The sequence below is a fragment of the Dendrobates tinctorius genome, unplaced genomic scaffold (genome assembly GCF_039654945.1).
Source record: "Dendrobates tinctorius isolate UK_male_01 unplaced genomic scaffold, ASM3965494v1 ptg000032l, whole genome shotgun sequence".
Lineage (NCBI taxonomy): Eukaryota > Metazoa > Chordata > Amphibia > Anura > Dendrobatidae > Dendrobates > Dendrobates tinctorius.
In genome coordinates this window covers 28,723,612-28,740,071 of record NW_027361700.1, presented here as the reverse complement: position 1 = coordinate 28,740,071, position 16,460 = coordinate 28,723,612, and the positions used below count along the sequence as shown (strand labels likewise).

The following is a 16,460-nucleotide window of genomic DNA, read 5'->3' as shown; positions in this document are numbered from 1 at the left end:
ACCGGCTTCTTTACAATGCTGAATGTGGGTGGCATCAACTCACAAGTAATTTACCTCGGTAATGAACTTAAACAAATGCGCAGGAGAATGTACCTAAAACATTTGGCTAATGAACTGGTGAGTGGAGAGCTAAGCCTAAGAAGTACAAAGATGGTTGGAATGCCCCTTGCCCTGCAACACCGGTTGAAGAGATATCGTCCCAAGGACGTTCCAGAACAAACACCGACTCTACCACCTTCTAAAAGACGCAGTTGTACTACCTGCTCATTTGTATCTGGTTTCAGAAGGCTTTCTAAATATGACTGCAAAATATGTAAAGAATCAATCTGCCTTTCCCATGCAACTTTCGTCTGCCAGCCTTGCTTTTCTAAGTGTACCTGTGCTGCTTCTGCTGCAATTGAAACCACTGAAGATGAGTAGAAAATAATTAAGTAACATCTAAGTGCAATATCCTTTAAGTTTTTTTCCATAATTTTATATTTAAGCAATAGTTAAGTAAAGATAACTGGAGCCTATTTGGCGGTACTACCGAAAAGTGGTACTTTTAGTTTTAATAAGTTTATGGTTAATAAATGTTTTTTTTTGCATCTGATTTGGTGTAATCTCTTTTAATACATTCCTATGAAGGTCACTGACTACTTCTATAGTCCTGAAATTGAAATATGTAGCTACTATAGGTGGTTTTCTGACCTGTGCTTGTCAGGCACATTGCGCATGAACTGAGGAGAATCTATATTGCTCCTGACGGAGGGTTAATCCCAGCAACAAATAATATCAACCTTCAACATGACCCAAGAAGCCACTGACTCCTCTTATCTCGCATATCACATTAAACATAAAAACATGTAAAATATAAAAAAAAGCTAAACGGATGAATATTACTCATTCGGTTCTCAACCCCTACACTATAAACTTGATTTCATCTGAGCTCACTCAATCACTTAAACATTTTGAGATTTAGGCCTAATTTTTAGGTTTCTGTGTACCTTTTTTCTGAATCACCATGCTATGATCTGCTATTTAGATGCATGTCTATGTATCTTGTGATAATCAGTCTACCAATTATGGATATTATGAGAGGTGTGTAAGCCTTTTTGCTTTAAAGATGATTTTTTTTACCATGTTGCTTAGTTGGGTGTGTCAAAGTATCACCAGCGAAGCATTTTAAACTTGTAAATGTCTACAATCTGACCTGCCACCCCCATGTTCTTAGATGTTTTTTACATTGTCTGACAAATGCACTTACTGAGCTAAGAAAGGAAATGATTACATTATATTGCCTGTAAAGAAGATGCGTTATTCTCACACCCATTATCATGCTTCTTAAAAGAGGTCTTATATTTGTAAAAACTTTCTTTGCACTGTCAAGCCTGTGAGGTATAATATTTGCTATACTAACACCATGAGCCACAATTCCAAGCAGTCTCAACCAGCAAAACTCAAAGGGAGTCTATCCCCACATATCTTCAATCCGATAACTTCACTTAACCTCAGAGGTTTCAGTAAATCCACTACTGCCTGTAGCTGGAGACCAATTAGTTTCAGAGCAAAACAAACTGGAAGTCCAATTGTCAAGCACAATTTGTTTAGCCATGGATCTACCTTTGGGCAAATACACGGAAGCCACATTAGGGAAAATTCTCCGAGCAGAGACCCCAAGAAACATAGCTTACTCCCCACAAATGAGAGAGATACCATGAGGATTCTGAATGACCGACTGGCAACCTACTTGGAGAAGGTGCGTTCCCTGGAGGAAGAGAATGCTCATTTGGAAAGGAAGATTCGAGAGTGGTATGACAAAAATCATCCTCAGATGCTACCTGATTTTAACGACTTTTTTGGAACCATTGAAGAACTTCAAAAAAAGGTAAGGTAAATTTAACATTGCTTTTTTCTTTGTACTAGACAGATCGTATGTTTTAAAAGTCCATTTTCTTAAGTGGCATTATCAATAAAAACTTAGAAAAATATGAGAAGTTGTTTGATTGGGTATTCTAATGGAAACCACTTAGGCAAATGCTTTTTCTTTGAGGAGTTTTTTTAGGAAGCTTTTAGTTTCCTAATGTGGTTATGAAGTCTTTTTGAAGTTTTTTGTAAGAGTTTTTTTCCTAAAGTGTTATTTACGGTCTTTTTTATTGGACAATGTCTAGTTTGGAGTGTTTCCATCAGGAACCACTTCCAAGAAGAGACATAAACTTTCTGTTTTCCTATCATAAGTTTTTCAAAACATGAAGAAAAACAAAACACTCAAAAGGATGAGCATTTGAACAGCAAAGTGGTTATACAATGCAAATTAAATAGGAAATGTGTTTCAAGTAGTTTTTATGCATTTTTCAGGCATTTTTGGAGCATTCCTGCTTCTAAATACTCTTTAAAACTCTGTGTCCACATTTCATAAGTCATTAATGAGCTTTCTTCTCTGTAAAATTGTAACTTTAGACTTTTACGAGCATCACTAATAACATTTCAGTCTTCTGAACACCTGTACATATAACACATGTGGTAAAGCTTCAAGGATTCAGCTGCAGGTTTGATTAACATAACTCCTTATATATTTTTAAAGCTAAAATAATAATTCTTATTAGAGAAATAGAAGCAAAAAAAGGTTGATCATTTCCAGATGACAAAGAGCAGCTTACACATATCTTTGGTGGTGGTTAAAATAAAAAATAGATTCAAGTGGAAGTGTTACTGTTTAATCAAACTAGAAAGTTAAATACATTTTAAAAGTTCAATTATTTTTAGATTCTAATCAAGAGAATAGCTGTTTAGGAATTTTATATGTAGGTATATTCAGCATTGTTGCCTTGCAGCAATAGGGTCTTGGGTGTAAGTGCAATTTAGGTCATTATCTGCATGGAGGTGGTCTATTGCAATTGTGTTTTCTCCTATACTCCAAAAACATTTTGATAAATAAAATGTCCCTAGTGTGTTTCTGAAGTAAGGAAAGTAGACCGTAAGCCTCTCCTCAGGAACTGATATAACTAATAAAAAAAGAAGACATAAAGTCATTGCATTATGGCAATATTTTCTTTCGATTTATAGAATGTAACTTTTATCTTCAAAACTTTTCTTCTACTTTAGGAGTTTTTTCAGATTATGGGTAAAGAGGATAAAATTATATCGAAACTTATCCATAAATTAATGTGAAAGTACCTTAAAGTTGTTGAAAGTTGGATAAATCAGTCATACAATATGGTATTTTTTTAAAGACCAGTGCCCTTTGGGGGCTAAATTATGACATTTAAAAGACAAATTAATAGGTTTCTTTTTTTTTCAGATTTTCGAATCCACAATGGACAAAACAAGGCTTTCTCGACAGATTGACAATACTCGCTTAGCTGTGGATGATTTCCAAAATAAGTAAGTACCCATAAATACTTGAGTATAAGCTGACACAAATATAAGCTGAGGCACCTAATTTTACCACAAAAAACTGGGAAAACTTATTGTTTCGAATATAAGCCTGGTATGCATGGCCTCCTCAGCCCTGTCCTGGTATGCATGGCCCCTCATCCCTACATTGGTATGCACGGCCCCCTCATCCTATCCTGGTATGCATGGCTCCTCATCCCCATCCTGGTATGCATGGCTCCTCATTCCAGTCCTGGTATGCATGGCCTCCTCATCCCCATCCTGGTATGCATGGCTCAACATCCCCATCCTGGTATACATGGCCTCCTCATCCCTATCCTGGTATGCACGGCCCCCATCAGAAAAACATTAAAAAAAAACCATCCTACTTACCGTCCCTGTGCTCCCTCGCAGTGTCTTGTTCCAATGTCAGCAGCTGCAGTGGCCGGGCGATCATGCATGCCCCCTACTAAAGGAAATGAATATTCACTGCACTCAATGCCCATGGGAGTGGAGAGCAGTGAATATTCATTCCCTTAAGTCAGTGTTCCCCATCTCTAGTCCTCAAGAACCACCAAGGTCATGTTTTCAGGATTTCATTAGTATTGCCCTGGTGATGGAATTATTACCTGTGCAGGTACTGCAATTATCACATGGGCCATACTAAGGAAATCCTGAAAACATGAGCCGTTGGTGGCTCTTGAGGACTGGAGTTGGGGAACACTGCCTTAAGTAGTGGGTACACATGATCCCCTGGCCTCTCCAAGAAGCCGGCGGCTGCGGCTACTGTGCCCGCAAGAGCTAGCCGCAGCAGCCATCTCCTGCCTCCTGTGACCCAATGCTCCATTGTTGTTGCTACTCCTCCATCTTCTGGGACTCTCACTCAAGTATAAGCCAATGGGGGCTTTTTTTAGCATTAAAAATGTGCTGAAAAACTCAGCTTATACTCAAGTATGTATGGTATGTCTTTATGTTTATACATACTAATCATGAACCAGCATAAGTGCTTAGTTATCTGAGGTGCAGAGGTAGAAGTCATTCACAGCCCTCAAAAGGTACATCTGTCCCATATGAAGAGGCCAATGCTATAAACCTTATTTCAATATACATACTTCTTTGAAGAAATACCTAATTGTTTTCTGTTTTTCTTTGATGTGTTCCAAGATATGAGTTAGAGGTCCAGTTGAGAACTGATATTGAACTGGATGTGAAGGCTCTCCGTCTTGAGTTAGAGGCTATCAAGGAAGAAGTTGAAGATCTCGATGTTTACCACGAAGACCTTCAACAAGATATGCTTAAGAAAAAGAAGACTAATCAAGATGTAATATAGTGTTGTAAAGTATTGGGGACTACAATATTCATTGGGCAAAATATATTTAAAAAATCATGTAGTTTTGAACCAAGAAATGTCTGTTAAATTCATTGGTTTTGCAATCAAGTAACTTCAGGGAAAAAGACTTAGACAAATAGATGTAGTATTCAAAAAATGAAAATTAACTTGGTGAGTTGGAGGAAATGAATTTGGTATTACACCTGTTTTGACACTTTGGACCACATGGTCGTACCAGCTTCTTACCTCTTCCTTAGTTAACACATTCACTGTTTCCTATGTACTAACAGGCAATAAACAGCCTTTATAATCAGCTCGGTGCTAGAGTCACCGTGGAAGTGGACACCCCCCAGACAATGGATTTGAGCAAAATGTTATCCGAGATTCGTGATCAATATGAAGTTCTGATGCAAAATAACAAAGCAGAGGCAGAAAAATGGTTCCTGGCAAAAGTTTGTATTATTCTTCACCTTATTAAAACATGTTCATTTATAGGTATAGTATAAGAACAAATGTGAGCCTTTATGTGAGATCTGAAGACTTTTCATCCCTGTTTATCAATTTCTAGAGTGAAGAACTGAAACGGGATATAGAATCTATCTCTTCTGAACACCTTCCTACCTTCCAATGTGAGGTTATAGAATTGAAGAGAATGGTTCAGACTTTGGATATTGATCTACAAAGCCAACTAAGCATGGTAAATTCTAAACCTGAAATATATTGACACATAACAGAATTGAAGAGAAGGAAAAATTCAAATGGAAATACAATTCCAAACCCTTAGAAGTAAATGAAAAATAGCATTCTGCCACTAGAAATTGCATGCAGGTTACAAATTAACCTTAATGGGAACCTGTGAATAAAAATGATATCTATCTGCAGACCTATTGGTAATATGCAAGTAAAAAGCATTAAACATAAACAGGTGTCTAATTGGAAGTTTGGCTTCAGGGAGGAAATTAAGTTTTATTCTCCCTGCAGCCACTCGCTTCCAGTCATCAGGATGCTGCAGGGAGCTATAACAGTCACCGCTCATGACACATTGAACGCGTTGGCTTGACTGATATTATGCTCTGTACTGTATATGTGTAGCAGAGGTTGTCAGTAAATACCAGGTTTGTTTGCTTTCAAAAAGTTAGTCCATCTCAGACATTTACAGCATGGCCACATGATATGCCACAAATGTCTAATAAATGGATGGGGCTCCTACCTCTGTGATCCCATTTATCTCAAGTATAATCCCATGCTTTGTCCTTATGTCTTGCGAGTAGAGAGAAGTTTGTGTATACTCTGCTGTCATTTTAAATCTATGAGCACTAGAAAAAAAAGCCAAACAAGAATACTTTTATTACATATAGTGAAAATGTTTTACAATAAACATTTTTTTTTTAACCTTTATAGAAATTAGCACTTGAAAATACATTATTCGAAAAGGAGGCCAGTTATAGATCCCAGCTGTCACAGTTACAAATCCTCATCAACCAAGTGGAAGCAAATCTGTCGCAGATACGAGCCAAGCAAGAACGCCAGAATGAAGACCACAAGGCTTTAATGAATGTTACTACACATCTAGAAAGAGAAATTTCTACATATCAACTGCTAATTGATAATCGGGACATGGAGTAAGTGAATGATCTTAAATAACTTCATATTGCTCCAATGCACTTCAAATAGGAAATAAGAAATTAAGCAGCTTTGAAGTTATCTTTTATAATATCCTTTGTTTCCTTCTTTACTTCAAATTACATAAATTGTTTGAAATTGCCTTCATTTAACCAAGATTCAGTACTTATAAGAATAAATACAAGGTAATGCCTGTATTACAAGTTATATACCCCTTTTCTATCCAAGTGTTCAACTACGAAAAGTTCTTCTCAATTCTATGATTGTTACTATGATGATTAGGACTACTGAAAGTAGATTTGATCTTTCTACATTATGGAAAAAAATAATATCAAAGGCTATATTTATCTAGGATTCAAATTCACAAACGTTCTGCATGTTTGCCTCAACACTCCTGAAAGCTTGGGGAGGCTCCTGTAAGACTGAGTTATATCCAGGAAGGTTATCATTGTGAGAACCTGGGATTTAGAGTAGATTGAATCATTTCATATTCAGGCTATGTGCCCACGTTAGTGTTTTTAAACGCTCAGAAAACCGGACTCCTTCCCAGAAACCGCGCGTTTTATTTCCCGCATTTTTTGCTCGATTTTTGCACAGAAACCGCGCGTTTTTGATGCGTTTTTTCCGCGCGGTTTCTGGGAACATTGGAAATGGCTAAAAACGCTCAGCTATGCGGAAAATAGTGAGCATGCTGCGTTTTTAGCCGCTAAGCGTTTTCAGAGCGTTTAAAAACGCATGCATTGGCACAAAAAGCCAAAAATGCATTAAATTTAATGGGAAGCTTCTTTTAAGCATTTCTGCAGCATCTGATCAGGCTCAATCGCTGCGGAAATGCTTACAAAAACGCAACGTGGGCACACAGCCTAAAACTCACTAACTTTGGTGAATTTTTCCCAAAAATTTGTTTTGCGATGAATACATCATAGATACTCCCAATTTCCCTGAAAACACCTGTGTAACACTCTAAGGCTATGTGCACACGCTGCGGTTTTTGCTGCGGTTCCGCTGCGGTTTTGGCTCTGCGGAACCGCAGCAGTCCCGCAGACATGGTACAGTACCATGCAACTCTATGGGTTTTCAAAACCACTGTGCTCACGCTGCAGTTTTTTCCGCGCGGTTTTGCTGCGGTTTTTTCTCCACAGCATGTCAATTGTTTCTGCGGATTCCGCTGCGGTTTCACACCTTTAACATAGTAGAGGTGTAAAACCGCAGGTCACTTTACCTGCGGTTTTACCTGCAGTTCCGCGGGAAAAAACCCGCAGGTGAATCTGCAGCGTGTGCACATAGCCTAAGTTCTCCTAGGATTGTATCCTCTTTCATGCAAACACAGCCTTAGTGATATCAAAGTGACTTCCACATATTTATGGATAAGCAAATGGCAACCGTTTTTCACTGCTATTTTGTCAAATACTATCTATATAATTTATTTTGCATTTGGGGCTTTTTCTCTCTATTTCTTTTGCTATGTTGTCAGTTGTGACGTGACATCTTCTCGTTAAAAAGATTCACCCGAAAATCGAAGCTATGTTGCATTCCCTGACGTGGCTTTTATACAGGCTACAGCAAGCTGTGTTATACTATGTTATGTACTATTCAGTGCAATGGTTGTACTATACTATGTGATGTGCAGGTTGCAAGGAATTATTGGGAAGTCCATCCTTATCCTGCTCATGTTCATCTGGTGGAACCCTGTACATTATGTTAAATTAGCAGAGAATATTTATGATGATTTGCGCAAATTGTGTAGGAAACTGTTCAAATTTGCCGTGGCCAGTGAATTTTCAAAAATTTAACATAGATTTGACTTACATTAATTTGAATGGTGCTTCTCTATCTGGGATGCTTACACAGAATAGAAGAGATATAATGGAACCCAAGGATCAATTAGAAAGTTTTCTAATATACATTCTGATTTGTTTTGCAGTGAAACTAAGTCTTCGCCACCTGTAACTGAAGGTGAGTAATAACAATTCATGTGCTTTACAATATTAGTGTTAATGACCATACATATTATACAACATGAGGCAGGAGCTAGGTTAGCCAGTTTTTGCTTGCCAAAAAAATTCTAAAGGCGCGTATTATTTTAAAGGGAATCTGTCATCAGGTTTTTGATACCTCATCTGAGTGCAGCATGAAGTAGATGCCGAGACCATGATTCTAAGACATGTATTACTTATTGTTCTGCCCACTGCAGTTTTGATAAAATGGTTTTCTCTGCTGCAGATCTATCAGTTCTCTGAATGCTGATCTGTATAAAACCCCACCAACACCACTGATTGGAAGCTTTCTGTATTCACTGTGCATAGGCAGAAAGTTGCCAATCAGTGATGGGGCCGGGGTTATATAGAAGTCATAAATATGAAGGGCTAAATGGCAGGAGGTTTACTAGTCTTCTGCTGCTAAAAAACTTGTTATTTTATCAAAACTACATAGTGCAGCCCAATAAGTCACACATCACTGGACTATAGGTCTTTGTCTGTACATTATGCAGCTTTCAGATTAAGTGGCAAAGATACAGTCATATGTAAAAGTTTGGGCACCCCTATTAATGTTAACCTTTTTTCTTTATAACAATTTTGGTTTTTGCAACAGCTATTTCAGTTTCATATATCTAATAACTGATGGACTCAGTTATATTTCTGGATTCAAATGAGGTTTATTGTACTAACAGAAAATGTGCAATCTGCATTTAAACAAAATTTGACCGGTGCAAAAGTATGGCCACCCTTATCATTTTCTTGATTTGAACACTCCTAACTACTTTTTACTGACTTCCTGAAGCACTAAATTGGTTTTGTAACCTCATTGAGCTTTGAACTTCATAGCCAGGTGTATCAAATCATGAGAAAAGGTATTTAAAGTGGCCACTTGCAAGTAGTTCTCCTATTTGATTCTCCTATGAAGAGTGGCATCATGGGCTCCTCAAAACAACTCTCAAATGATCTGAAAACAAAGATTATTCAACATAGCTTTTCAGGGGAAGGATACAAAAAGTTGTCTCAGAGATTTAACCTGTCAGTTTCCACTGTGAGGAACATAGTAAGGAAATGGAAGAACACAGGTACAGTTCTTGTTAAGCCCAGAAGTGGCAGGCCAAGAAAAATATCAGAAAGGCAGAGAAGAAGAATGGTGAGAACAGTCAAGGACAATCCACAGACCACCTCCAAAGACCTGCAGCATCATCTTGCTGCAGATGGTGTCACTGTGCCTCGGTCAACAATACAGCGCATGCATAACGCCTTTTTGTATGAGCAAACAACTCAATCTTTGTTTCATCAGTCCACAGGACCTTCTTCCAAAATGTAACTGGCTTGTCCAAATGTGCTTTTGCATACCTCAGGCGACTCTGTTTGTGGCGTGCTTGCAGAAACGGCTTCTTTCGCATCACTCTCCCATACAGCTTCTCCTTGTGCAAAGTGTGCTGTATTGTTGACCGATGCACAGTGACACGATCTGCAGCAAGATGATGCTGCAGGTCTTTGGAGGTGAATAAAAAACAAAGGTCTTTGTATCATGATTTGATACACCTGGCTATGAAGTTCAAAGCTCAATGAGGTTACAAAACCAATTTAGTGCTTCAGGAAGTCAGTAAAAAGTAGTTAGGAGTGTTCAAATCAAGAAAATGATAAGGGTGGCCATACTTTTGCACCGGTCAAATTTTGTTTAAATGCAGATTGCACATTTTCTGTTAGTACAATAAACCTCATTTGAATCCAGAAATATAACCGAGTCCATCAGTTATTAGATATATGAAACTGAAATACCTGTTGCAAAAACCAAAATTGTTATAAAGAAAAAAGGTTAACATTAATAGGGGTGCCCAAACTTTTACATATGACTGTATAAGATATGATAGATATGATAGATAATAGCTGCCAAAAGGTAAAGACTATAACAAGGAAGATAAAGGAAAGCAAAAAAGAAAAAAGAAACAAGGTAAAAAAGAGGAAAGGAGCTAATGAGAAATGCTACTAAACAAAATATGTCATAGCTAAATGAGAGCAGGAACATTAATGGAAAAAACTTTAGTCAATCTGGTCCTTTTCTATATTATAAAACTTACAGTATTATGTTTCACTGGTGCTACCTACCAAGATTCTTGCACCCAATATTTTCATTAGGTGATTGATATTACCCAACCATCAAGGTAGAGGAATTGTCTCTTGAGCAGCTCAGAGGTATATGCAGTCTCCTTATTCTGCTCACTTCTTGGTTTCTGGCAGGGCAGACTCTCCTCTTTGAGTGACAGTTCTAGTGAGTAGCAGAGCTGTAGTAAATCTATAAACCTCAGCACAAGTTCTGCTGTAACACATTCATCTATCAGTGTTTTCTCTCGGTGTACATTGCACAAGAATGATAGCAGATAGAAAAAGCAAGTTAAGGTCCCATCACACACAGCGATATCGCCAGCGAGATCACTGATTTTGTGACGCCACAGCAATCTCACCAGCGATATCGCTGTGTGTGACATGGATCAACGACCGGCCCCCATGCCAGGGATCGCTGATCGTGCTTGAACGTCCTAGGCCATTTTTTGATCATTGGTCTCCCACTAGCCAGCACGCATCGCTGCGTGTGGCAGTGAGAGACCAGCGATCAGCACGCTGGACGCTGGTTTCCAAGGTAAACAGCGGGTATCTAAGAGCCGCACGGCTCTTAGTTACCTGCTGTTTACCTTGGAAACCAGCGCTGGTCCTGATCGCTGGAGGGGCTGCCTATGTGACAGCTTACCAGCGATCAGCTAACTATGTCCCAGCAATCCCATCCACGTCCGATCGTTGGTGGGATCGCTGGGACATTGCTACGTGTAATGGGGCCATTAATTGAAATCCTGCTTATTTTCATGCTATCTAGCTAATTAAAGCAATTTTTATAACTTGAGAATACCGCTTAATAGAAGTAATAAAGTCAATACCATATAAAATGCCTTAAAAATTTCTTTACAGTTAAATTAAATTGTAATTTTTATTTTTTAGTTCACTCAAAACTTGTAAGAGTTGTCTCTGTAACGGAAGAAATTGAAAGCAGAAAAATTGTGTCACCAAGAGAAAACTATTAGAAATGTTTATCACTACATGTCAGACTAGGGTTCCTTGGAATGACCAGAAGAAATGATTTTGAGGGCAACTATCTGTCTGTACTGTACGTATCGAATTGCATTATAATATTTGGTGTTCTAGTTGTACACACAATATTTGTGATCAACCCATAAGAATAGACCCAAGTGGCAACTGATTGGCTCAAAAGTCACCTCTGCCTCCACCTTATGGGGTATTCTTGACTTGTAAGGCTCATTAGTGTGTCAATGCCTGGGTCTACCGGAAGATACACTGGTGGGCCAGTCCTACCCTGTATATAGGATGACTTCATTAGTCACAACTAGAGATGAGTGGATCTGTGGAAGTTCAGGTTCGATGAAAATTTAGTCCAAAGTTCAGTTCAGGTACAAGAACTGTACCTGAACTTGAACCTGAACCCCATAGAAGTCAATGGGGACCAGAATTTTGGAGTTGGAAAATCTCTCTTTCTCTCCTCCCCGAACTGTAAAATGGACTTCAAGGAGAAGTCCAGATTTTGAGATCAGCACCAGACACTGGACGTCCAGTACGAACCCCGAACTTTACTGTTCAGGTTTCACTCATCTCTAGTCACAACCAAGGCTGACAGACAATACTTAACACTAAATAATGTCAATTCCCCTGTAACACAATTTATATTTTGTATTAAAAAGATGGGTATAGTCATCTCACATTACGCTCTTAGGAATATATTTATGAGATGACAGAGTCTCAATTACGATGACACAAATATCCACTAAATGCATCGTTTGATCTATGGGAGAGGCTGAATTGTAAGAAACATGACTCTGTTGAAGGGTGGAAACTTTAAGCGAGGAAAGACTTTTACTGTGTATCTGTCGTTGTCGCTAGCGCACTTTCATCCTGAAATTATAGAGCCATCAAGGCATAGTAAACATATAATCTGCACTGCTAACAAAAGGCACATTTACTGTACACATGACAGAGAGTAGGTAACATAGCGCGCACTTCAGGATATTGAATATTGGATTATTTTGAAGACTAATGGTAAATTTTTGCACCATTATTTTATTATTACATCTTCATTATTTCACTGTAGTATTATTACACTTCATCCTTTTAATTATTAGGCAGTTGCTTTGAAAAGTTTATGTCCCAAAATATAATAAATGTAGTTTTGGACTAATGTGACTTTGAACCATCAAAAGAAATAATTCTGAAGGTTCACCTTCCATCTGTATAACAGATGAGTACATCCACTTATGTCATCTAATTTATTGTTCTCACTACACACACAAATCATACATCATAAATGAAGCCGAATGAATTATTTGTCAACCAACCCACAGAAATGAGACCCTAATGGCAAGCGATTGAATCACCTCCAAAGGGCATTGCCTTTTGATGGACCTTTGTTGACCATTATTTTGTCTGACTGATGGCCCATTCTCTGGTGTTTGTTGTATCAGTCAGACCCAGATATAATGTACAAATTAATTATACACTGTGTACATGAAAATACAAAAAACATCATAGATTTTTCTGATAGCTATTTGTGGGCAATTGGGTAAGAATGGTTGCAATATGATAACCGTGAAAGCTTAAAGAATGCTGAAAGATAAAGAATGTTAATTTTCGAGAGTCTAAGGCCGGTTTCACATTAGCGCTTTTTAAGCGCACGCACGGCCGGGGGTAGCTCCGCCCCCGAGCCGGCTCTCTGCCCGGCGTGCCCGCCCCTTGCTTGTAGCGCCACCTACTAGCGGACAGCGGCGCCTGCGATCGGCGCACCCTATCTTTAGCATAGGGTGCGCAGATCGTGCGCAGGCCGTGCGCTAGTTGCGCTTTGACCTGCGCTGCGCACTTTTGACGGTGCGCCGTGCGCGCCAAAATCCGAAAAGTTTGATTTTGGCGCGCACGGCGCACCGTCAAAAGTGCGCAGCGCAGGTCAAAGCGCAACTAGCGCACGGCCTGCGCACGATCTGCGCACCCTATGCTAAAGATAGGGTGCGCCGATCGCAGGCGCCGCTGTCCGCTAGTAGGCGGCGCTACAAGCAAGGGGCGGGCACGCCGGGCAGAGAGCCGGCTCGGGGGTGGAGCTACCCCCAGCCGTGCGTGCGCTTAAAAAGCGCTAATGTGAAACCGGCCTAAGGAGGGTTTTCCTGTAATATAGACTTCCCATGAAAGTCTTGTTGGTAGAAGGCTCAAAGAGTGTGCCCCATCAGTCTACAGAGGAGGCAACGTCTAATGTGCTTCCACCATTCAAATAATATAAGGTCAGAACAAACTCATTTTTGAGATCTGTGAAGAGCTCAACTTATGCATTCCATTGCGAGTGTCAGACTGAGGTATCTGGGGCTATCAGAAGACATTTTTGGATATCTCACCTTCTAGAACATAGGCATATACCCTTTTACTATTGAACACACATGACAAAAATTAAGAACTCATGCAAGTAATGTAGTCCAGGATCAACTCTTGTGTCCAGTATGGAACCTTATGGGACTTCTTGAAGATAAAATCTCAAAGCTAAGGCAAATTGTAGGGTTCTTTGGTCCTTTGCTGGACAGTTCAGTCAAAACCTGAACATATTGAGCTGAAATTTATGACATTCCTGATTGTTTTATAGTCTGTTCCAAAAATCTCCTTTAAAGGAGTTGCCCCATGAACAAAGTACTTTATAATTAACAGATCAATAATAATTTCCACAATTGGATGTGGCAAAAAATGTTCCTGTGCTGAGATAATCTTATAAAAGTGCCCCTGCTGTGTACTGTGTAATATCATGGCTTGAAATGCCACAGCCCCTGGGTAGGGGAAAAAGCTAGGGAGATTACAGAAAGAACCAGCTGCAAACCCATACTGTCCAGTTTGTATACTCCTATTAGCTTCGGCCAGGTAGCTGTGGTATGATCAGACCATTTTCCTGCACAGTCAGACAGAGCCATTACACAGTACACAGCAGGGGCACATTTATAAGATTATCTCAGCACAGGAACATTTTATTTAACACATTCAATTGTGAAATAGATTTTTATTCAAAGATCTAGTAATTAAAACAGACTTTGTGGTCCATCCCCTTTAATTTAAAAAATGATACCATGTAATTGACCACATATATAAGTATGTCTATACTAACTACTAACTATATATCACAGAATACATTCAAAGCAATTACGGTATATTATGTCTCAGTTTGGCATAGTCATGGAGTTCTTAGGGATTGCTAATATACTCTATGCTGAGAAACAACTCTTTCTTCTTAGTGAGGACCACTCATCTGGACTTCTGTCAATGAGTTGTAGCACCAGAAATTTTAACCTAATGTAGCACTGACATGTAGGAGCTTGAAATAAGTTTCTTACAGGACATTATTCATTGAGAAGATTTTAATGAATGATATAGAATATACTGTATATCAGTTTCTGAGTATTGCCTTAAATCTTTGGAAGTTTGAAATCATAGTGTATATATATATATATATATATATATATATATATATACACACATATACATTATGTTTTCAAATAAATATACATGTCAGCTTGTCATTTATTTTAATAAAAATTATTAATTCTGAAAATGTCCATATGATTTATGTGAATGATTCAGATAATATTGCATGGAAAAATAATTAGAAAATAATTTCCTAGGGCATATTTGTCAATTTTAACGCAGTGTAAACTTTGACTAGGTGGTCTGTATATGCATCATATTTATCACTGTAGTTCACACTGTTTGATAAATTTGGTGCATTTTTAGACTTAAATGGAACCTGTCACCATGAAAGCTGTCCAACCTGCAGGCACCATGTTATGGAACGGTGGGAGCCAAGTAGATCACTGTAAAGTTTTATGAGAAAAGATTCAGTATAACTTGTGTTTTCATAATTTAGACCTCGTCTCTTTCTGTGATTTTAGGTCGGTCCTATCAGTGACTGACAGCTATCTATATATGCACACTTACACAAAGAAAGCTGTCAGTCACTGATAGGACCGCCCACTTGACCCAAAATCCCAGAAAGAGACTAGGTTTCATTGCGTAAAACACAGGTTATACTGAATCTTTTCTCACTAAACTATACATCAGTCTACTCCACTCCTCCTGCTCTATAACATGGTGCCTACAGATTGGACTACAGTTTCATGGTGACAGGTTCTCTTTAATTATGCAGAGTGAAGTGTATGCTGGAACCCCCTTGTTTTCCTCTGCTTTTTGCCTAGCTACCGGTCTAAAGTCCGCGCACCAAATTCTTTTGATGGAGGCCTCCATTGTGCTGTACCTGGTGAACGGAATAATCACTTTCCTCTTTCCCCTTTTCTCATGCATTTTAGACTGTCTAGTTACATCAATTAATTGGATTTGTGACAGAAATTTGCACCAAAATTCTGTTCACAGCATAAAATCATAATCCATGATCCTTACCCTTTAGCCAAGCCTTTTCACATAAATACGCTCTCTGTGTTGAGCAAATTGAGAAAAGTGTCTAAAACATTAAATAAATTCAGTGCAAGGCATGTAATATTTTTTGGAGGGTTTCTGGCACGTTTACCTCTAGCAAATCTCTTTTTGTATTTCATCACATCACATCCCAAACATCATCACAAATGAAAGTTATGATCTACTGTTATTTATATTTATCCATATATTACTCCAGCAGTGGCCTCAGCAGAGAAAATGTAGCATAGCATGGGATCCTTTTAGATGAAAGGGCTTCCACAGATGGCAAAAAAATAGCAGACTTTTGTGATGGTGACTGCGAGTTGTATCCTGGCAGTTCTTACAGGGGCTTCCCTGGACAGGCTAATGATGTGAAGTTGCTTCAATTCCATGAGATCCAAGGTAGGACTAAAAACATCAAGTGAAAGGATTGTCAAAATATAGGTCAAGGTCGATAACAGGAAAATCACTACAAAACAGGAACTAACATAATGGAATTATTTGGAATTCTTTGCCCCAATATGTCCGACTATCAACCACATTTGGATCCTTCAGATGGAACTGGAAAACCCACCTCTTCAAGAAAGCCTTCAACCTGCAATGACCCTGCTGCCTCCTCACCACTACCGGAGATTACACCTCAACCAACATCGGAACTGCAGCAACCCCCCAACCTG

General features: G+C 38.8%; 1 protein-coding gene across 1 annotated transcript; it reads left to right on the top strand.

Annotated features, from left to right (window-relative positions):
* The first annotated feature begins 1,130 nt into the window (after positions 1–1,130).
* Positions 1,131–13,007, top strand: LOC141086540 (keratin, type I cytoskeletal 19-like). Its single transcript, XM_073572678.1, has 8 exons — positions 1,131–1,867; positions 3,281–3,363; positions 4,519–4,675; positions 4,975–5,136; positions 5,253–5,381; positions 6,086–6,306; positions 8,232–8,263; positions 11,284–13,007. The coding sequence occupies exons 1-8, from the start codon at positions 1,403–1,405 to the stop codon at positions 11,364–11,366; spliced, it is 1,332 nt and encodes a 443-aa protein (XP_073428779.1). The 5' UTR covers positions 1,131–1,402; the 3' UTR covers positions 11,367–13,007.
* The last annotated feature ends 3,453 nt before the right edge of the window (positions 13,008–16,460 follow it).

What these genes read in the sequence shown, in the direction of transcription:
- LOC141086540 (XM_073572678.1), top strand. Translation starts at nt 1,403, where the DNA reads ATGAGCCACAATTCCAAGCAGTCTCAACCAGCAAAACTCAAAGGGAGT. An exon ending in AAAAGAAGACTAATCAAGAT is followed by an intron (nt 4,676 to 4,974) that starts GTAATATAGTGT and finishes ATGTACTAACAG; the next exon opens with GCAATAAACAGCCTTTATAA. An exon ending in AAAAATGGTTCCTGGCAAAA is followed by an intron (nt 5,137 to 5,252) that starts GTTTGTATTATT and finishes ATCAATTTCTAG; the next exon opens with AGTGAAGAACTGAAACGGGA.